A 19457-nucleotide genomic window follows, 5' to 3' on the forward strand; every position below is an offset into this window, starting at 1 on the left:
ACAATTGTGAAGTCTTGTAGTTAAACTATGCATTTGCCAGATGTGATGAATTTCTAAAACAAACTGTTGCATACAATGAAGGGACATTGTTCTTTGCACTTCAAAACAACTGGTCAGTTGTTGTGTTCAAAACAAATGCTCACAAGCAGAGATCCACAACTTTCTCACTTCTAGCTCAGCCCCAGGGCCCAAGCACCTTGGCATTGAGCAAAACTTGCGTAGTGGTTCTCCTGTGCAAAAGAATCCACTGGTATTGAGCACCATGTCCTGCTTCATGCTGAAGGATCGTATCCATAGTTCCACAACAAGCAAGAAGTGCATTCCAAAGCCTTTCAATCTTCACTTGCTTTGTACTAAGATCTCCATCTTGGTTCTAGAGTTTACAAAACTCTTGCAAGCCCACTAGGGCAAGGGGCCCATTTTTCGCCTGGGTACCTGCCCAACCCAAACAAGTCCCTACAGTAAAATAGAGCAATTCTTGGCAGGCTCGTATCATGACATGATAAGTTCCAACTGATTCAAGTGTTATCCATCAGCTTTTTCAATAAGAAATTCAGCTGTCTAAATAAACATTTTGCAACACCAAGCCATCTTGCTGAATTATCCAGTAAAGAAGGCTATAGTGGAAAAAATGTGCTTGATTATTGACCAATTATAGTTAAATTGAATTATAAATTGATCAAATCATGAGTTGATTGATCAGTTCATGATTTAATTGATCAATGAATGCTATGCTAATTGATGATTTGTTTCATCAATTCAATATTGATTGATCATCATCAATGAGTTTATTAATGAGATATCAATTAATATTTATTAGCAATAACTATATTATATGGTTGGTTTAAAATAAGTGGTATAATTTTTGGTTTGCTAACCTATAGGGGGGTTGGGTCATAGTGGATATACCTGAAATATGCTTGGATATTCTAGGATATTCTACCATCTAACAGTTGTTATTCATTTAGATTTATAATTTATAAACATGTTTATAATTTACTAACACTTTTTAGTATAATCTAGCTTATTCTACTATTCAATGGTTGATATGCAATAAGTTTAATCTTGTGTTTATAAATTATAAATTTCCATATGATTAATTAGATTAATAAATAGGAATAACACTACTATTAAGTAAACCAAGAATTGCTACATATAACACATAGAAAATTATTTGATTTAATATTATAAGAAATATCATAATTTATGGCTTTTATAATCAGGCTATAGTAATCCCCACACAAATCACTTGCATTATTGAAGAATCTAGTGCTGTGGGCATCACCAATGCTAGGATCCTTTTATCAACTAGAACAAACCAGGTGAGATGATGAAGTGCTACCAACTAACAACTCTATGGTGCTTGGAAGTAGGGCAGTCACTCATGTTATCATATATGCTGCTGCAAGTGATGGGATGAGGGAGCTGACCACACTATGAAGTGCAAGGGTGGGAGTTCCAATTGCTTGAGGTGCTTGTCCCACTGTATCTTGTGAAATCCAAACATTGATGATTTAGCCTTTCTAATTAGGGGGGCCAAACGTTATTTGCAATCTCTTCTTGATAATTAGAGTTAAGGGGGTAAGCAACTTGCATATGTAGGAGGGATGGCTTAAGAATCCAATAGTAGTGGATTTAGTGAAGATAGAAATCTCTAAGGCTGATGAGAAAGAGTATGACCAAATACCACCTCAAATAAGGTTAAAGGGGATTGACAACATCACTTAGGTGACTTGGGTTTTTAGGATATGTTATATAGCAAAGACGAGAATATACTATGATGCATGATTCATCCAACTCATCGATCAACAAATGCAAGTGATTAAGGAGTTGAAAGTCCAAAAGATGCATGAAAAGGTGTTAAATATTTACCTCATTGTAGAGAAGTAATAATTATTTATAATCCACTATGCTTCTTTGCAAATTCATGTCCTCGTAAATGGAAACAAAAAACCACAACTTTCTCAAAAGCTTCATTCTCTTAACACCTTATCACCACACTTCTTTGCAAATTCACACTTTCATGAATAAAAGTTTAAAATTGTAACTCTTTCAAAAACCTCAATTTCCTAACACTCTACCCCTTGATATAGAGGAACTATATTATCAAATATAAATAATGATGTGATTCCTTTAGTCTTGACACCCTATCCCTCGAGTTAAACCTAGTGGAATAAATTAGACTGTTAAATGTTAAGTTCAACATATGGTAGCCAACCAATAGACTTGAATTTAAAACCTCTTTAATACCAAATATAAACTTTTAAATTTAGACTTCTTGAAAATTCAATATTATTCAAATCTGCATTCTAACAATTGGAAAAAATAATATTTTATCTATAGGTTATATTTAAACCTCAATGGGTCATTTCTTAAATTATTCTCTTTGGTTATTTAAAAGGACTTCAAAATAGGGATAAATATTCTTAAATCAAAGAGTTTAAGATATTGGAGATTGGTTAAGTTTCCAAGTATGATAGTAAAGGTTCTATAAAGTGCTGAAGAAGTAAAGCAAGACTCCAACCTTTAGGCATGCAAAAGATAAGATCAAATAGGTGTGTAAAATGTAATAAACATTGCATCCAGAGTGATATAGTTGTGTTATTTAATGTTAGGAAACAAAAAAGCTCATGGTATAAGGTTTGGAGATTGAGGTGGGTAGGTGGTGTGAAAGGATCTTTTATACTGTTTAAAGTGATTTGCAATCAAGCATTTGTGGCTAGGATGTTGTGTTTAATATTTAGAGTGTAGAGAAGAGTTGGTTTGAGGCTTGTAACAACTCATATAAACATCTTGTTTTATGGTGGCATCACTTTTTTTTCTGGTTAGTACTTTTTCTTTAAGGCTTCTATAAGTTGTATTCACATTTTAGTAGTGTAAACTTCTAAATTTAAACTTCCTAAAAGGTCACCACTATTCAAATTTAAGAACATTTAACCTAAGTATCCCATTTAAAATTAAATACACTTAACACTAAATATCTTTTAATTTGGCTTTCAAAGTTCATAGTCTTCTTTTGTTGTGATGCAACTGGATATTAGTCATGGAAGTGGAAGGAACTCATTGATCATGCAAAATCTTCCAAATATTTTTAGCCTATCTTAGCTTTGAATTCTCCTCTTCAATTTTAAATTCCAAGTGAGTATCAGGCAAGAATGCTATAACATCTAGAATTGTCATTTGTGCACAATCTATTAGAAAAGATTATTTTTTTTTTATAAACCCTTTCTCTTTATATTTAAACCCCTATGAATATGTGGTTTTATTTAGTTTTTTACAGTAGAATTAATGTTCAATACTTGATATTGATATTAGTTAATTTTAAAATAAGAAAAATAACTAAATATATTAATAACTATATTTAGTTCAAAATTTTAAATATAGGCAACCCAGAAATAAACTCCAACTCAATATAAGCTAATGACAAATTACCAAATGATAAATTTATAATTCAATTAGATCAAATAAAATGTTCAATAATCACTGTCCATAGTAGATATAGCTGGTTTTCTTACACTTTATCCACTGTAGGCATAGTCAGTTTACAAAGAAATTGGTTTCAATCAAGTGCTAACAATGATAAACCTTGGATGTGAAAATGCATTTGTACAATTTCGAGTTGATCTAAGGCTCTAGTTTCAGGTACTAGTCTGCAAGGGCATGGGTTTGAATCCCATTACTAATAGTAGATAGCTGGTGTTAGTGATCGTGTTTACAGCCTTCAGCTAATAATCAGATTATTAATCAAGATTTCTTTTCTGGACCTCTTTGAGATGCCATGATTCGTCCTCTATTTAGAAGTAATGGTTTACAGAATGCCCGAACAGGATAGAACATCATGGAACACCGTCATTGCAGCATTTGCCCTCAGTTTGGTCCAGAGCATTCCACGACACAATCCATTTCCAGAATCTCCAAGAGGAAGATATTCCACATGTACGACGAGGTTTCATCACTTTGAAAATGATGGTAAGTGAAAAGTCTTTCTCACTTGGCCTGCATTTTGTCTCGATCTTTTCATCATACATGACGTTGTCATTAGTTCCAGGCTAAAGTCCAAAGCAAGAGTGACTATATCATTTCCTGTACGAACTATGAATCAAAGAGAAAAAATCAGGGAAGCTCGAAAAGTTTTTCAAGCAAAAATGGCTCTTTCTGTGCTCTTCATGATCGCAATATTTTCTTGCCTACATGTAACTCAAGGCGTTCCAATCTACTGGGTATCTCTTGACGCCAACACCAGCAAACTCGTCTACAAACCCACCAATGCAGGTGACACGATCATGGATTTTTCGTCGGTGGGATACTTGGGAAGAGATGCCAAACTGCCAGAGGTACCAGTGAAAGTTGTCCTCTATCCTGCTCGCAACTGTAAAGACACCAACAAGAGCGACGGTGAATCCATCCAGCATGCCATCAACGAGCTCTCCTCCTTGCCACTCGATCCCTCCACAGGTTTCCGGGGAGCAATCCAGCTCTCAAGTGGAGATTTCGACGTTCGAGGCCACCACTTCACCATCAACACCAGTGGAATTCTCATCACCGGGAGCAGCAGTAGCGAAACCATCCTCCACGCAAATGTTTCCATAGCCGAGGATGGCATGGACGTCCACGCTTTGTTCTCAGTCGAGAGTCCACAGCAAACCATCGCAGAGGTTGGTCACAGAGCTGCTATTGTCGAGACTGTTCCCTCCGGTTCTAACTATGTGAAGCTCGACTCGTCTTGTGGATTCAAACCCGGCGATCTCGTCTCGATCGTCTGGCCGATGACTTCCAGGTGGATCCAGATGATGAATATGAGCGAGAGATGGGGAAACTTTGCGGTTACTTCCATCGAGCGCAGAGTTTCCAGAGTTAACGGCGAAAAGAACATGGTGTTTCTCGACATCCCGGTTCCATTTCGTGTTGATCTCAGGTACCTGAGCTCGTCACAGCCGGCTTATTTGGTCAAGGTGGAGATCTCTGGACGAGTATCCCACGTCGGTCTCGAGAACTTCAAGGCTGTCCAGGACAAAGTTCTCCCTGTCGGCCGTGGCACCTTTCTCAACATCGGTCAGGTGGAGGACTCTTGGGTGAGAAATGTCGTGGCTGTCGACTTTGGAGGCGATACCATGACTGTCACTGGAAAGAGGATCACAGTCGAGGGCTTGAATCTCATCCGGACTATTCCGGGCCCGATGAAAGGTCCAAAATTTGCTGATCTCGCCATTGCCTTTCCAGGCTCCCAGATCCTCGTCAAGAACAGCGTCATCCAAGGAGGAAGCTCCCAGTTCAGCTACATGACCCGGGACCAAGCAAATGGTCCAAATGTTTTCTTTAACAGCACCGCATATGGGAGCTCACACGCGGAGCCTCACGCTCATTTTGCAACTGGGATCCTGTATGACAGCATGAAGTTTGAAAATGGGACAATCAGCCTGCGCAATAGGCCATACAAACATCATGGCTATACTTCTGGATTTAGTGTTGTGTGGAACTGTCACACCAAGGTGTTGGAAGTTGTGAAACCTCCACAAGCAGCAAACTGGGCCATTGGAAACACGATACAATCGCTGGGAAGCACTGGGAATGAGACTCTAGGATTCATTGAGCCAAGAGGAATCGAGTCTCCTCGCTTGGCAAGCTTGTATCTGGCTCAAAAAGCGGCAGCAAAAATGCATTAAAAACTGCCAATGCAAGTCAATTTTTAATGGAATCGTCAATAATGGTCATTTAGTTGACTTTAGTTGACGTTTCATTTCAATGCAAGTCCTTTGTAGTGGAATGAACGATTTTAGCAGAAGTGCTTGCTTGGAGCTCATAGAATCATGCTCTAGCCTTAGAGCAGCTAAGAAGATCTACACCAGTCTCCAATCTTGTCTTGGACGTGACGATGCATTTGTGCATGACAGGCTCATCGACATGTTTGGAAGATGTGGCAGCGTCGGTGACGCTAGATCAGTCTATGAATCCATGGCAGTGATAAGTGATCACACCTCTTACCAGATGCTCATCGTCTACACCAGAAACGACCAAATTGAGGATGCCAAGGGCTTCTTTGATTCGCTGCCGGTTAAAACTCTGATGGTCGTGACAACTTTGCTCGTTGCATATGCCCATTCTGGGTATCTTGATGATGCAAAGAGGTTGTTTGATGAGGCTCCTCTCAGGGATTTGATCCTCTGGAACTCAATGCTCGCAGCCTTTGGCCAGAATGTGGATCAATTAGATGGTCTGTTTATTGAGATGCCCGAGCGCGACATTATCTCGTGGACGTCTTTGTTAGGAGCCTATGCCCGAAACGGGCATAGGGACAAAGCATGGAAGGCTTTTTGTGATATGCCTCAGAGAAACATAGTTTCTTACAATTCTATGTTAGATTGTTTTGCTTCGTCATTTCTACAATATAATTTAGAAACAATGCTGTACGAAATGCCCGAAAGAGATATAACTTCGTGGAACACCGTTATTGCAGCATTTGCCCAAGATGGGCATATTAATAAAGCTGAGACTATCTTCTTTAGCATGCCCGAGCGCGACCTTGTCACCATGAACTCAATGCTGAATGCCTATGTTTTACATCACAATGTCTCCAAATCCAAAAGAGTTTTCGAAATTATGCCGGAAAGAAACGCTCTCTCCTGGAACTCGATGCTCACTGTGTACTCTCAAAACGGATATCTTGAGGAGACCCAGCAAATGTTTCGGGAAATGCCCGTTCGAGACACCATCTCATGGAACTGCTTGCTAGCAGCGTTTGCTCAGGCGAGATGTATCCACAATGCCAAGAAAACCTTGCTTGAAATCCCCTACAAGAATACAGTGTCATGGACGACAATGCTGGTCACTTATGCTCGGCACGGAAAGATCCAACAGGCGAGACAGATCTTTGATGAAAGCCCAGACCCCGACGTTGTTCTTCACAGTGCAATGGTCGCAGCTTACCACCACAATGGCTTCCTTGACGATGCTCTTCACGTCTTCCACTTGCAAAGGCTCACTCAACTTCCAGACCAAGTTTCCTTCGCGTTAGCTCTTCCAGTTTGCAACCACGGAGGAAAACTCTACGATGGAATGTGCCACTTCGTCTCCATGGTCACGGATTTTGGTCTAACTCCCACGAAACAACACTACTGTTGCGTGGTCGACTTGCTTGCCCGCTCTGGTCACTTGGCTTCGGCTGTGGAGCTCGTCGAAACCATGCCCTTTGTAGCGGACGTTCTCGAGTGGACGTGTGTTCTTGGTGCCAGCCGATTCCACGGTGACCAAGACCGTGCCTATCTCGCAGCGCAGCGGTTGATCGAGCTGGATCCACAAAACTCGAGAGCTTACGTGATGGCTAGAAACATCACCTCGTTTCGTGGAGACGATCACGGTTAAGTACCATGATTTCCTCCATCGTCACCTCCGATCACGCTTGCGAGCAGGAGATAACTCGGAGCCTCGTCGCTCCAGTTTGATCCATGTAGCAAGTTCTTTGCAGCAAAAGCTCCGTGACGATGGACTCGGTAACTTCTGCAAGATCCGAGGAAGCTCGTCCATTCCCAGATGTCTGGAACATACGGCATGGTACCGATTAAATCCCTGGCATCATCCAAGTATCCAGCTCGAGCGAGCAAGTCGACCATGCAGCAATAGTGCTGCTTGGTGGCCTCCACGCCATAGTCTTGTCTCATCGACGCAAACCAGTTCCTCCCAAGGATCGGCTTGCCTTTGTGCGTGCAAGCGATGAGAATCGACGTGAGATTCGCTTGCTGGTGTGAGTGTGAGTCGATCAAACTTATCCGGTGGAAGAGCTGGAACGCTTGAGTCGAGTGTCCATTTTGAGCGTAAGCTCCAAGCAGCGCTGCATAGGCAACCGGATCATCGTTATCGGGCATCGCATCGAAGATCTTTGCCGCTGTTTCGAGGTGTCCATTCTCGACGTGAGCAGTGACAATGGAGCAAGACGCAAAGAGGCTTTTCCTCGGCATGGTTTCGTACAACTCCTTTGCCTGGTGAAGATGCCCATTTCGGGCATATGCAGAGATCATCGCGCACAGCGACACTGTGTTCCTCACTGGCATCGCGTAAAAAACTCTTTTCGCGTCTTCCAGATAGCCTTTCTCCCCGAAAGCCGACAACATCAGATTCCAAGAGTACGGATCATGCTGTGGCATTCCATCGAAGATTCTCTTTGTCTCTTCGAGATTTCCCTGTATGGCGTTTGCCGTGGCGAGGACATTCCACGACACGTGGTTGTTGTACGGCATAATACGAAACAGGGAGACCACGTCGTCAAGCCTTCCGTCTTGTGCATGCCCGGACAGTACGGCGTTCCACGACACCATGCTGTGGTACGGCATTTCCCGAAACAGGCCCTTGGCTCGCAAAAGTTGCCCGTTCTGGGCATATGCTGAAAGCAACGCGTTAAACGACACTACGTTCCTTTCGCTCATGCTATCGAGAAAAGCCTCCGCTTCTTGGATTTTTCCAGCGTCGGCATAAAGAGAGACCATGGAATTCCACGACACAAGATTCCTCTCGGGCATCTTTTCAAACATCTCTCGAGCACGAAGAACGTAACCATTCTGAGCATACGCCGCAATCAGGACATTCCAGCTCACAATGTCTCTCTGTGGCATATCATCAAACAACGCTTTCGACTCTTCCATATGCCCATACACGGCATATGCCGAGAGCATCGCATTGAAGCTCTTGCAACTCCTCTCGGGCATTTTGTTAAACATGGCCTGAGCCTTTTCCAACTGCCAGTTCTGTCCGTACGCAGAGAGCATAACGTTCCACGACACCACGTTCCGTACTGGCATATTTCCAAACACAGACGCCGCATCCTCCAAATGCCCGTTCCTGGCAAGTGCTGTGACCAAGGCAGTCCACGTTACCAGATTCTTTTCCGGCATTGCCCGAAAGACGCGCTGGGATTGGTCCAGCTGGTCGTTCTCTGCGTACCCTGCCAGCATGGCATTCCACGTGGCCAGGCTCCAAAACGGCATTGCGGCAAAGATCTCCTCGGCTAGACCAAGATGCCCAGTTTGGGCGTATGCCGCGAGCATCGTGTTCCACGACACCAGATCTTTCTCTGGCATGGAATCCAGCAAGGCCCTGGCATCTTTGAGCTCCCCGGCGCGGCACAAGGCAGCGAGCATTAGGTTCCAGGAGAAGGAATCTTTGTCGCGAATGGCGTGGAAGACGTCGAGAGCATCCTCGAGCCTTCCACACTTTCCATAGGCTTCGATCATCTTGTTCTGGTGGAAAGTCGTGGGGGTGCCATCAGCGAAGCTACGAGGCGGTAGACTAGAGCCAGGCAGAGGTGACGAGCAAGCTATTGCGTAAATCATCCAACTTCAAGAAGAGATCATCGCTCTTTTCCAAGAGAAAAAGCGAAGAACAAAAAGGAACGATGGAGCTGGAAGAATAGCTAGAGAAGAAGAGAGAGAGAGAGAGAGAGAGCGAGAGCGTAACTCTACAGAGCTACTGAGCTATAGTGAAAGGAAAGAGATGGCTTACTTGCTGCTACATCCTCTTCTTCTTTCCCTGGCCGTTGGCATTCCCGTACTGCTGCGAGTGGAAATTCGCGAAGAGCATGAGCAGGATGATGTTGAAACCAAAGTTGAAGGACCAAGCCCCGATCCCAGCACAGCCCTCGCCCCCCAAATGGAGCACCATCATCGCCAGCGACACCACGAAGCTGAAGAGGAACTGATAGATCTGCAAGTTGGTCACCATCTTCTTCCACGGCGGGTGGAGCCCGAGGCTGCACAGCAAGTAGTACGTGTACATGGCGACGTGAACGCCGGTGTTGGTGAGCAGCGCGATCACCTGGAGCGACTGCGTGAACTGGAGCCAAAAGAAGCACATCACGATCACGGTCGAGTGGTGGAAGACGTGGAGGAACGTCAGCGGCTTCTTGCGGAGGATGAGGATAGCGGTGTCGAGCAGCTCGTAGAACTTGCTGAGGTAGTAAACGTAGGACCAGAAGAAGACCCTCCCCACGGATCTCGTCCCCAGCGGGAAGCACAGTAGCCAGTTGAGCCCCTTCTTCTTGTTCCACAGCCACCTGTTCTCCTGGATCTCAATCACCGTAGCTTGGAGGCAGCCGATAAACATGGCCGCAGATCCCACCACGAGAACGATGTTGTGCAGCACTGGCACCGGACCCAATGGAACCGGCCTCTTGCGGAAGCTGAGCAGGAGCCTGAGCAGCAGGACGAGCGAGAGGTAGAGCGGCACGGAGGCGACCAGGAACGTCCACGACGCACCGAAGGTGTTGAAGTCCCATCGGAATCTGGCAACCGGCGGGTGCTCCGCGGCCCAGTAGCGAATGCTCGAGCGGACGCTCCGCCAGGCAGTGCCATTGAAAGCATTGGTAGCACTGGCGGCCATTTACCTCTTCAGCTTTTTTGCTGCTTCCCTTGCCTCTCGCTCTCTTAACCCCTAAATACTTTCTGAAAGCAAAGGAGAAAAAGCAATGTGAGAAGGTCGTCCAAAACTCACAGTTATTCAAAGATTCGACTGGCCCAGTCTCATGTAGTGTGCTCTGCGTAGAACTTGACAATGCTTTGGTCCAAGCGAAAGTAGTGAGGGATCTTGTCCAGCCGCTTCAAATCCAGGTCCAAGAATGATATCTGCGGAGTAAAGCTTGTCAAATGACTCTCATCATGGGGAGTAAAGACTATACCTTGTAGACGTAAGATCTTCCAGTCGTTGGACAAGAGATGATGCTCCTGGTCACGGACGACGCAACGATGGAATCGTCAAGCGGCTTTAAGGTGACCATGAGGCTGCAATCCTTCGCAGTGGCGGCTATAAGAAACTTGCAGAGATTTCGTCTTTGCTCATCAGCTGGCATGGAGTGGGGGCTTGCGAATAAAACGGATCGCTTGTCAACGTCCGAATCGATGGAGCATCCTGTTTTGTCGGATCCACACTCCGGGCAGTGCAACCCCACGAAGCTATAGTACAGGTGTATGACGCCTTCAATGTCCAAACTGTCAAGCTGTTGTGTCTGCAACAGCTTCCTCAGGGTCTCGCTGCTGTGCAAGATCTCCGCTATCAGCTTCTCGAGTACGTCCAACCTTTGGCCCGTCACAGAATCCGTGAAGTCCACCAGAGATCTTTCTAGAAGATCACGGCTCGCACTGCTGTCAGTCGAGTCCTGTGCACCGTCTACACTTCCAGTGAAGATCCTGTTGCCGTCTTTGAAAACCCGTAAGTTGTTCTGAGGACTCTTGAACAAGGCGTTCAAAGCCTTGATTATTCCATCGCGCGTTCCAGAAAAGAGGTCAAGCGGGCAGTAAGAGCTAGAGCTTCGTATCTGTAGACAAAAGAAGAAAGAAGTTCATACTAGCTAGGTGAAAGAATCAATTTTGCATACCTTGCCTTGAACGAACTTGAGAAGCTGGTGCATTGCGAAGCGGGAAACCACCTTCTTCACGTGATTTTCGGTTGAAATGGCATCGGACTGTGGCAAGTATCCCCACTTGGGCTGAAAAAAAAGCCTGGCCATCACTAAAACCACAAGAGAAAGAAGAAACCAGACCTTTATCTCGATAGACAAGGTGGGAGAGTCGGATTCATTCGCTCTCACGCCTGGAAAAGAGATGGTGCACTTAGAACTCTCCAAGTCAAACACCAAGCAACGAAACAAACCTGGAAACAAGGTGTGGTCGCACACGGCAAGAACGTTCTTGCTGGAAAAATCCAGGTCGGCTTCCTCAGCTCTCCATGCTGGTCGATTTGCTCGAATGTGTTGAGAAACGTCCTCCAAAAACTTTCTCGACACTGGGACGATTACCTGGAAGAAAAAAACTTCGCGTAAGACGCATCTCATCTCTCGAGAAGAATGAGAAAGGATAGAAAGAAAAATCTTAGTAGAGAACACACACCCCGGAATCAACGTAGTCCTCACCCAGCAATGGCCGCATCACATCTCTCACGTATACGTGGCGCAATTCCTCTTCGTTGCTCGAGGACGCCACGGCAGGCCAATCTTTCCAGAGATTTCTCTCCAGATCGGAGAGAACAGGAGCGCACCCCCCTCCATTCTCTCGCAGTGGCGCCTTCCGGATCCTCAGCACTGTTCCAAGCTGCATGGAAGAAGCTCGCTTGGCTGCATTCTATCGAAATCCCGAGAAAGAAAGAAATCCAGACTTACGAGCTGTGAATCCGATCCACGATAGTCGAGCACAACATTGGATGCGCCTTCTCCCTTGTAGCGCCAGTCGCCAGCGGCATTTAGAGCGCCATCGCCACAAGCATGCATTCCAATAGGCCTTCGTTTAGGGTTTATACCTGGTGGAAATATTTCTTACCAGTTCTTGCGATTTCCCGCGAGGAGGAGGCATTCCTGCCGATCCAGCCAAAATCTTCGCCATCAATGTGTACGCTGCGCCGTGATTCTCATCCAAGCTCACTAGCGATCGAAATGCGAGCTCTCCAATCTCCACATTCTTCCATTTCTCGCAGGCTCCAAGCAGCGTCGTCCACGACACCACTGTAGCGTCGTAGGGCATGCTCCGGATCATTGCTAGAGCCTCCTCCAAGCGATTCGCGCGTCCGAGAAGATCGATCATGCACTGGTAGTGCTCGATTCGAGGCTGGAATTCCATGCGCGCGAAGATTTTCTTGCCAGTTTCTACCAGGCCAGCACGGCTACACGCAGTGAGGATCGAGAGAAGCGTCACACCCCCCAGCTCGATGCCTTCATCGACCATTCTCTGGAAAGTTTCCAGTGCCCGGGAAGAATCTCCTTGGCCGCCATAGCCAGCAAGCACTGCGTTCCACAACACCGTGCTCTTCGTGGCGATCGAATCAAAGACCTGGCAAGCAGCGCCCATCTTCCCACACTTGGCGTAGAAATCCACGAGCGAGCTCGCCACAAACTCCCGGCTTTCGAGTCCCTGGCGGCAGATCTCCGCGTGGATCGCTACTCCAGATTGGGGAGCCGCCATATTCGAGCACGCCGAGAGAGCCGCGACGTAAGTTCTAGCATCCATCGCCACTGTTTCAGCTCTCATGGACGCAAAGAGCTCGAGAGCTAGCTCGTTCTCGCCGCTGGCCGCGTATCCCAGGATCATCGAGTTCCATGGAATCGGCGAGGAGCTCCTTCTACGATCAAGCACCGCTCGAGCCTCGGCCATGCTGCCACACTTTGCGTAGAAATCCACCAGCGAGTTGGTGACGAAGACGTTGTTATCGAAGAACTTCCTCGTGGCTCTTGAGTGGATCCTCCTCCCTCTCTCGAGAAGCTTTCTCCGGTCGGGCACTCCTTCTAACGATTCCACCATGCTCGAGCACGCCACCATCGCCGCTACGAATGTTCTCTCGTTAACTTGGGACGTTTCTTTGTAGCTCTCGAACATCTCCAACGCCAGCTCCGGTTTTCCATTCTCGGCATAGCCTAGCAGCAGCGCGTTCAAGGCCACCACGCTCACGCTCGCTGGATCGAGATTTGGATTCCCAGCTCCACACTTCTCGTCAAAAACTCTGCGAGCTCGATCCATGCTACCACACTTGGAGTACATATCCACCAGCGTGCATGCAACGTAGACGTCGGAATCACACCCCTGCTCGGCTGCTCGATCGTGAAGATCAGTCCCTCTCTGGAGCCAGAAACTCTTCCTTCTCCGATGATCGTCCCCTTCTTCTCTCGCGGCTAAGCTCGACACTGCCATCATCGCTGCTACGAAGCTCTGTGAATCCGGCCGCTCGTCCATGCTGGCGAAGAACTTGAGAGCTACATCGCTCTCCCCGCTTGCTACATATCCCAGGATCATCGAGTTCCAAGCTGCCACCGTCGGGCTTGGCACCATCTCCCGGAAAACCTCAAGCGCGTCCTCCATGCTTCCACTCCTGGCGTACATCTCCACCAGAGCGCTCGCGACGTAAGCGTCTAAATCGAACTGGGACTTCGCAGCTTCGGCATGGATTGCCAGTCCTTTCTCCAAGCATCTCGCCTTGGAGAAAGCTCGGCCATCTTCTTCTTCTTCCTTGGAAGCAGTGGCCAAGCTCGAGCAAGCCACGAGCACGGCAACGTAAGTTCGATCGTTTGGAGCGCAGCCAGTGGCTTTCATCCGCTGGAACTTCTCCAGAGCCAGCTCGCTCTTGCCGTTGAGAACACACCCGTGGATCAGTGCGTTCCACGGAACCGGGTCGCGAGAAGGTGTGACAGCTGCGAAGGCGTTCTCGGCGTCCTCCAAGCTTCCACACCTCGAGTACATGTCGATGAGAGCGCTGGCCACGAAAACATCACCCCCGCAGCCACTCTCCACCGCTCGATGGTGCAAATCCCTGCCTTTCTCCAAGCACCTCACTTTGAGAAGCCTGCCACCTTGATCTTTCACTGCCAAACTCGAGCAAGCCATCAATCCGGCCACGAACGTCCGAGAGTTTGGAGAACAGCCACTGCACTGCATAAGGTCGATCAACTCGAGAGCGATTTCTTCTTCACAGTTCTCCGCGTAGACCAGGATCAGCGACGTCCACGAAACCACGTCGTGGCAGTCCATGCGGTCGAAAATCTTGCGAGCATCCACCAAGCTCCCGCATTTCCCACACAAATCCAGCATGGAGTTCGCGACAAAGATCTCTGTGTGACAGCCCTTCTTCGCAGCGTCAGAATAAAGAGCCATTCCTCTCGCCAAACTCTCCATCTTCACGAGCTTTCCATCGATGAGCTCTCCCTGTTCTTTGGTTGCCAGGCTAGAACAAGCCGCCAATCCAGCCACGAACGATCGACCATCTGGTTCGCAAGCCAATCCTCTCATCCTGGCAAAGAGTTCCAGCGCCAGAGAGCTCAGATCGTTCCTCACATACCCCAGGATCATCGCGTTCCAGGGAGCAGCATCGCGGCACTGGATGTGACTGTCAAAGGACTTCCGAGCTTCTCCAATCTCTCCACACCTGGAATACATATCGATGATCGCTGTCTGGGCATACTTGTCTATCTTGCCGACCTTGCCCGCGATGATCTTGCCGAGTTCCAGATCTTTCAAGACGCCGCAAGCCCTCAATGCCGCAACAAACTCTGCCGCCGGGCCAGCGCCATCGCTTGGCTCGCCAAAATACCTGGAAATCCAAGCGATCCCGCGCCTGGCCCTGCCGGCATTGCAGTATCTCATTCATTCTCTCAAGAACCCTAGGACAAGAGCTAGGGCTCTTGACTACTACAAATGCTGGCCAAGAACACATAGGCTCTGGGATTTCGTGGATCTAAGCGGAGGATCTGCCGTGCCGCGTCGATCGCCATGCCGAAATCCTTGAATTTAATGCAGGATCCGAGAAGACACAGCCAATCCGAGCTATCGGCGAAGAATGGCATGCTCTCTATCAGATTCTTCGCAAACCCGAGGTATCCTGCGCGACCCAGGAGATCGATCAAGCAGCTATAGTGCTGCTTCGTGGCCGCCATTCCAAAATCCCTGCCCATCGACGCGAATTTCGCCCTCCCATCACTCAGTCCTCCTTGCTGGCTGCAAGCGATCAAGAGCGCCACGAAGCACAGCTCGTCGGGCGATTCGAGCGTGCTCATCTCCGAGAAGAGATCGATCACGCCGCGCCAATCGCCCTTGCGGCAGCAAGCGCCCATCATCCCACTCCATGGTCGCTTGAAGGCTACTGGCATCCTGTCAAAGAGATCCCTGGCGCGATCGAGGGTCTCGTCCGCCCTAGCAAGCGCAGCAATCACAGTGCTCCATGAGGTGGAGCTCCTTGCCGGGATCGCGTGAAAGAACTCCAAGCATTTTGAAATATCCCCAGTTAGGGTAATTGCAGCGAGCATCGTGTTTGTAGCAATAGCATCGTGCTCGGGCATCAAAACAAATATCGCTTTCGCCCTATCCACGTACCCGTGCATGGCATAACACTTCATTAGTGATGTCCATGTCACCACACCCTTGTTGGGTATAAGCTGGAAGAAACTCTCTGTTTTCTGCAATTGCCCATATACGGCAATTGCTGATAGCATTGAATTCCAGAAAATTTCATCCTTGTCTGAAAAAGAAGGGCAACTAAATAGTGTTTTGGATTTCTCTATCTGTCCACTTGGCGCGTACAGTCCGATCATTGTCGTCAAGAGCGCCATATCAAGCCTCGGGATTTTTTCGAGCAAATACTCGGCTTGGATCAAATCCCCGTGGCGAGATAGCGCAGTTAGCATTGCGCTGGAAGAGATTAGATCCCAGCATGGCATATCGCAAAAGAAAATGTTCTTGGCCATGTCCATATTCCCGGCTTGCGAGTAGAGATTGATGATACACGTAAATGACACCAAGCTTCTCTCTTTCATCTCATCAAAGACTCTTTGTGCTTGATCGATCGATCCGTCTCCAGAATTTGTGGCAATCATCGTGTTCCAAGTGAGGAGATCTCGCTCGGGCATTCGATCAAACAGCTCTCTTGCATTGACAACGAGACCAGCTTCGCACAGACAGTGGAGTAGTGTGTTGTAGGAACTGAGCGTTCTCATGGGGATGAGATGGAAAATTTGTAGCGCTAGGTTGATATGATCTGGGCTAGAGCAAACTGCTCCCAGCACCGAATTCCAGCTGACCTGATCCCTCTCAGGCATCTCTTGAAATACCTTAAAGCAATCTTGAATACGCCCTTCATGAGCATATACTGATAGCATTACGTTCCAAGTGATCAAATCCCTGACTGGAATTCCATGAAATATAAAGATTGCATCAGAAACATTTCGGTTTTGAACGTAAGTTGTGAGAAGCGTGTTCCACGACACTAAAATTTTCTCTGGCATCTTATCAAACACTCGTTTTGCCTTGTCTACATCCCCAATGCAGGCATATGCTGCTAGTAATGAGTTCCAAGATACAGAATCCCACGCTGGCATTTTATCAAACAGCTGATTAGCTTTAACAGCTTCATCAGCACGACCATACGATGTGAGCATTGAGTTATAGATTGCAATGTCTTTTTGCGGTATTTTCTCAAAGAAAATTCTTGCTTGTTCAAGGTACCCTGATCGAGCATAAGCAGTAAGAACCATATTCCACAGCATCAAGCTGTGGTGTGGCATCTGATCGAACAAAGCTTTGGCCTCCTCCAGTTTCCTCTTGCTGGTCAACTCATGAAGCATCCTTTCGTTGATACTAGTTGACTCAAAAATTCTCATGGATTGGGAGAGCATGTAAGACATTGTTTTATTATAAGAATTATTAACAGAACTAGTCAATCGATTTCCTTAAGATGGAGCTGCTAGAGAAGCATGGCCTGACTTGCACATCTTCTTTGAGAGAAAAACCTTTCAGAATAAATAGCCATTGGGTTGTCAGCATAAATCACTTACACCTCGTCAAACTTTCCTTCTGGTCCATCATATTATCATCGAGCAGAGGGATTGTGCAAGAGTAGAAGTTACCAAAGTATGGTGGTCGTAGGAAGTGGTGATATTGATGGAAACTATTTGGCATGCTTGCAGCTGAAGAGATCACACTGCTGTGAGTCTGTTGTGCGGGGATGTGATAAGGTCTTGCCTGAGTGCTGAATGTCCCACTAGAAAGCTTCTGTAGTCGTGATGAATTGCTGTGAAGATCAAATCCATCACCTTCGTCAACATGACACCGTCGAAAGAAAAATATGGCCTCGCTGGTGGGAGCAACTGTGGTAGAGCAAGGCCTAGAGCTGGTCATAGCTGGAGGGGCATGTTGCTCCATGTCGAAGTAGAAAGAAACTGCTGATGCCTCACAAATGCCAGCTCGCAATGAAGAACAGGCGAAGGATGGATACGTTGCTTCCATTCGGCAGCTTTCTTCTGCCTGGTTGCAAGCTCTGTGAATGAGCATGCTCTGTGAAGTTACAAGATTTTCTTGATTTGTTTCATGAATTCTTTCGTCACTAGTGTGTACGTGTGCTCTGTTGGGTGAATTAAATCCCAGAAAACATAATCACTTGGGTTCCTGCACAGCCCGCTCAAGGTATTTTTGTGTGATAGGCAATTGGGGCAACAACCCCCTCCATTCTGGAATCCAAACTTAATTGGGTTCTCCACGTACGATTTGATCAGTGAATAGCCGTCAACAAATGCACCTCTCATCCCTGGGAATTTCTTTGCCACCCCCAAAACAATCGCCCGAGCTTGCCAATTGAATTGTTCTACTAAATCGTTGATCTCTCTCACACAATTTCCATCCGACGTGACAATAGGCACACAGCCTAACGGCCCAAGGCTAGAGTAGACAATCTTCCTGAATCCATATTTATAAAGTTGCTCCAAGCCTTTCTCCAATGACACTAGCATTGCTTCCAAGTCCACATTAGCAAGGTTTTGAAGATTTGCCGCAATGTCATTGCCACCCGAAGATATCACAACCACAAAGTCATTGAGATTCATCATGGGGATCTTGTTGGCTAGCTGTCCAAGTTGTTTTAGCTGCTCATTAAACGACACGACACCCCAGTCTGAGTGAGTAGAATCAAGCAGTCCACTACCGTCTGACGCAAAGTTGATGCTTAGTGGAAGTTGGCTCCCACCTTTCAAGCCCAAGAATGGTTTTGAAAAGGGCAAACCGATCACTTTGTTTATCAGATCTGGAATTAGAAACCCATCGCTACATCTTCCTGATGGCTGGTTATACCTTGTCTTCCCATACGGCACAAAATCACAACGAGAAACAGAGTTCTTCACGTACTTGTTAGTTCCAACATCAAAGATTGAGTCTCCCATGTAGATAGTCCGAAGTTGAGGAACCGACCTCCCATACACGCACGCGCAGAGAGCCAAGATCGCAAACACCAACACTAAAATCTTCGTCATCTCGCCAAAACCTTCACGAGAGAACCTAATACAGAAAGCCCGTTTATATAGTGAAACGAGAAAAAGGTGAACCCACCTTTACAGCTGCGCTTCATGCCTTTTTGGATTAGAAAGAGCCTTGAACAAGTTTTTGTCGCTCTTCTTCTTCTAGCTCGCCAGTAGATGCGATTCACAAGGATTTCTCCATGCCACTCGCATCATTGGCTAGAACAGGGAAATGGAGCTCTCCTTTGCGCAAAGGCGAAGGATTAAGCAAGCAAAGTCAACACTCGATAACCCATAAAAATAACTCTAACGTAAAAAGGCTATAGGGCTTAGGGCTGTGCTGTGGCGATGGAGGCAGTGATAGTCGAGCCGCCCCAGGATGCGACTTCACGTATCGTGTGCTTGCCAGAGCTAGGGAGAGTGCAGGAGCGAGTTGTGCTATGCAGCTTATCCGGACGTAAGAGATGTGCACCTCTATTCTGTACATCTCGAACTTCTCAAGTTACGCCGATCTCGACTCATGGATCACATTCGAGCATCTCTGGAGCTGTCAACATTCGGTACTCCACGAGCTCTGGAGCTCGCATTCACAAAGTAAGAGTGTGCATTGTACTTTTCAAAAAAATATCGGTGGTTCTTTTGCAGGATGAATGAAGAGCTGCGGGCTCTGGTAGGATCATCAGATTGCCGGGTATGTGGTAATCTCTCTTCTTGTCAGATG

At 46.8% G+C, this 19457-nt stretch overlaps 8 protein-coding genes across 8 annotated transcripts in view; 2 read left to right on the plus strand and 6 right to left on the minus strand.

The window, feature by feature from the left end:
* Window positions 1–5763: 5763 nt before the first annotated feature.
* Window positions 5764–7359, plus strand: LOC112343343 (pentatricopeptide repeat-containing protein At4g02750-like). The gene has a single exon (XM_024666629.1). The coding sequence runs from the start codon at window positions 5764–5766 to the stop codon at window positions 7357–7359; it is 1596 nt and encodes a 531-aa protein (XP_024522397.1).
* Window positions 7356–9320, minus strand: LOC112343344 (pentatricopeptide repeat-containing protein At4g02750-like). The gene has a single exon (XM_024666630.1). The coding sequence runs from the start codon at window positions 9318–9320 to the stop codon at window positions 7356–7358; it is 1965 nt and encodes a 654-aa protein (XP_024522398.1).
* On the minus strand, window positions 9308–10592 carry LOC9646469 (elongation of fatty acids protein 3-like). Its single transcript, XM_002992898.2, has 2 exons — window positions 10477–10592; window positions 9308–10427 (listed from the first exon to the last, which is right to left on the minus strand). The coding sequence occupies exon 2, from the start codon at window positions 10363–10365 to the stop codon at window positions 9496–9498; it is 870 nt and encodes a 289-aa protein (XP_002992944.2). The 5' UTR covers window positions 10366–10427; window positions 10477–10592; the 3' UTR covers window positions 9308–9495.
* On the minus strand, window positions 10454–12346 carry LOC9646498 (inositol-pentakisphosphate 2-kinase IPK1). Its single transcript, XM_024666605.1, has 7 exons — window positions 12137–12346; window positions 11868–12068; window positions 11632–11776; window positions 11522–11571; window positions 11357–11467; window positions 10661–11296; window positions 10454–10607 (listed from the first exon to the last, which is right to left on the minus strand). Exons 1-7 carry the CDS (start codon window positions 12242–12244, stop codon window positions 10506–10508), a joined length of 1353 nt encoding a protein of 450 aa, XP_024522373.1. The 5' UTR covers window positions 12245–12346; the 3' UTR covers window positions 10454–10505.
* Window positions 12261–13823, minus strand: LOC112343345 (pentatricopeptide repeat-containing protein At1g11290, chloroplastic-like). Its single transcript, XM_024666631.1, has one exon. The coding sequence runs from the start codon at window positions 13821–13823 to the stop codon at window positions 12261–12263; it is 1563 nt and encodes a 520-aa protein (XP_024522399.1).
* A 50-nt stretch (window positions 13824–13873) lies between these two features.
* LOC112343346 (pentatricopeptide repeat-containing protein At2g33680-like) lies at window positions 13874–15101 on the minus strand. The gene is made up of 2 exons (XM_024666632.1): window positions 14104–15101; window positions 13874–13970 (listed from the first exon to the last, which is right to left on the minus strand). The coding sequence occupies exons 1-2, from the start codon at window positions 15099–15101 to the stop codon at window positions 13874–13876; spliced, it is 1095 nt and encodes a 364-aa protein (XP_024522400.1).
* A 29-nt stretch (window positions 15102–15130) lies between these two features.
* LOC112343347 (pentatricopeptide repeat-containing protein At4g02750-like) lies at window positions 15131–17074 on the minus strand. Its single transcript, XM_024666633.1, has one exon. The coding sequence runs from the start codon at window positions 17072–17074 to the stop codon at window positions 15131–15133; it is 1944 nt and encodes a 647-aa protein (XP_024522401.1).
* A 2010-nt stretch (window positions 17075–19084) lies between these two features.
* Window positions 19085–19457, plus strand: part of LOC9646500 — a 6591-nt gene continuing 6218 nt past the window's right edge. The window contains exons 1-2 of the mRNA XM_024666634.1: window positions 19085–19296; window positions 19382–19427. Of these exons, the coding sequence (XP_024522402.1) occupies window positions 19085–19296; window positions 19382–19427 (258 nt within the window). The remainder of the gene's footprint in view (window positions 19297–19381; window positions 19428–19457) is intronic.

The sequence above is a fragment of the Selaginella moellendorffii genome, unplaced genomic scaffold (genome assembly GCF_000143415.4).
Source record: "Selaginella moellendorffii unplaced genomic scaffold, v1.0 SELMOscaffold_144, whole genome shotgun sequence".
NCBI classification, from domain to species: Eukaryota; Viridiplantae; Streptophyta; class Lycopodiopsida; order Selaginellales; family Selaginellaceae; genus Selaginella; species Selaginella moellendorffii.

Coding starts and splice junctions, on each gene's coding strand:
- LOC112343343 (XM_024666629.1), top strand. CDS start 5,764: ATGAACGATTTTAGCAGAAGTGCTTGCTTGGAGCTCATAGAATCATGC.
- LOC112343344 (XM_024666630.1), bottom strand. CDS start 9,320: ATGATTTACGCAATAGCTTGCTCGTCACCTCTGCCTGGCTCTAGTCTA.
- LOC9646469 (XM_002992898.2), bottom strand. CDS start 10,365: ATGGCCGCCAGTGCTACCAATGCTTTCAATGGCACTGCCTGGCGGAGC.
- LOC9646498 (XM_024666605.1), bottom strand. CDS start 12,244: ATGCATGCTTGTGGCGATGGCGCTCTAAATGCCGCTGGCGACTGGCGC. Junction 11,572..11,631: donor CGACCACACCTTGTTTCCAG/GTTTGTTTCGTT, acceptor TCTCTTTTCCAG/GCGTGAGAGCGAATGAATCC. Junction 10,608..10,660: donor GAAGATCTTACGTCTACAAG/GTATAGTCTTTA, acceptor TTTACTCCGCAG/ATATCATTCTTGGACCTGGA.
- LOC112343345 (XM_024666631.1), bottom strand. CDS start 13,823: ATGGAGGACGCGCTTGAGGTTTTCCGGGAGATGGTGCCAAGCCCGACG.
- LOC112343346 (XM_024666632.1), bottom strand. CDS start 15,101: ATGAGATACTGCAATGCCGGCAGGGCCAGGCGCGGGATCGCTTGGATT. Junction 13,971..14,103: donor TGGAACGCACTGATCCACGG/GTGTGTTCTCAA, acceptor ACTGCTTCCAAG/GAAGAAGAAGAAGATGGCCG.
- LOC112343347 (XM_024666633.1), bottom strand. CDS start 17,074: ATGCTTCATGAGTTGACCAGCAAGAGGAAACTGGAGGAGGCCAAAGCT.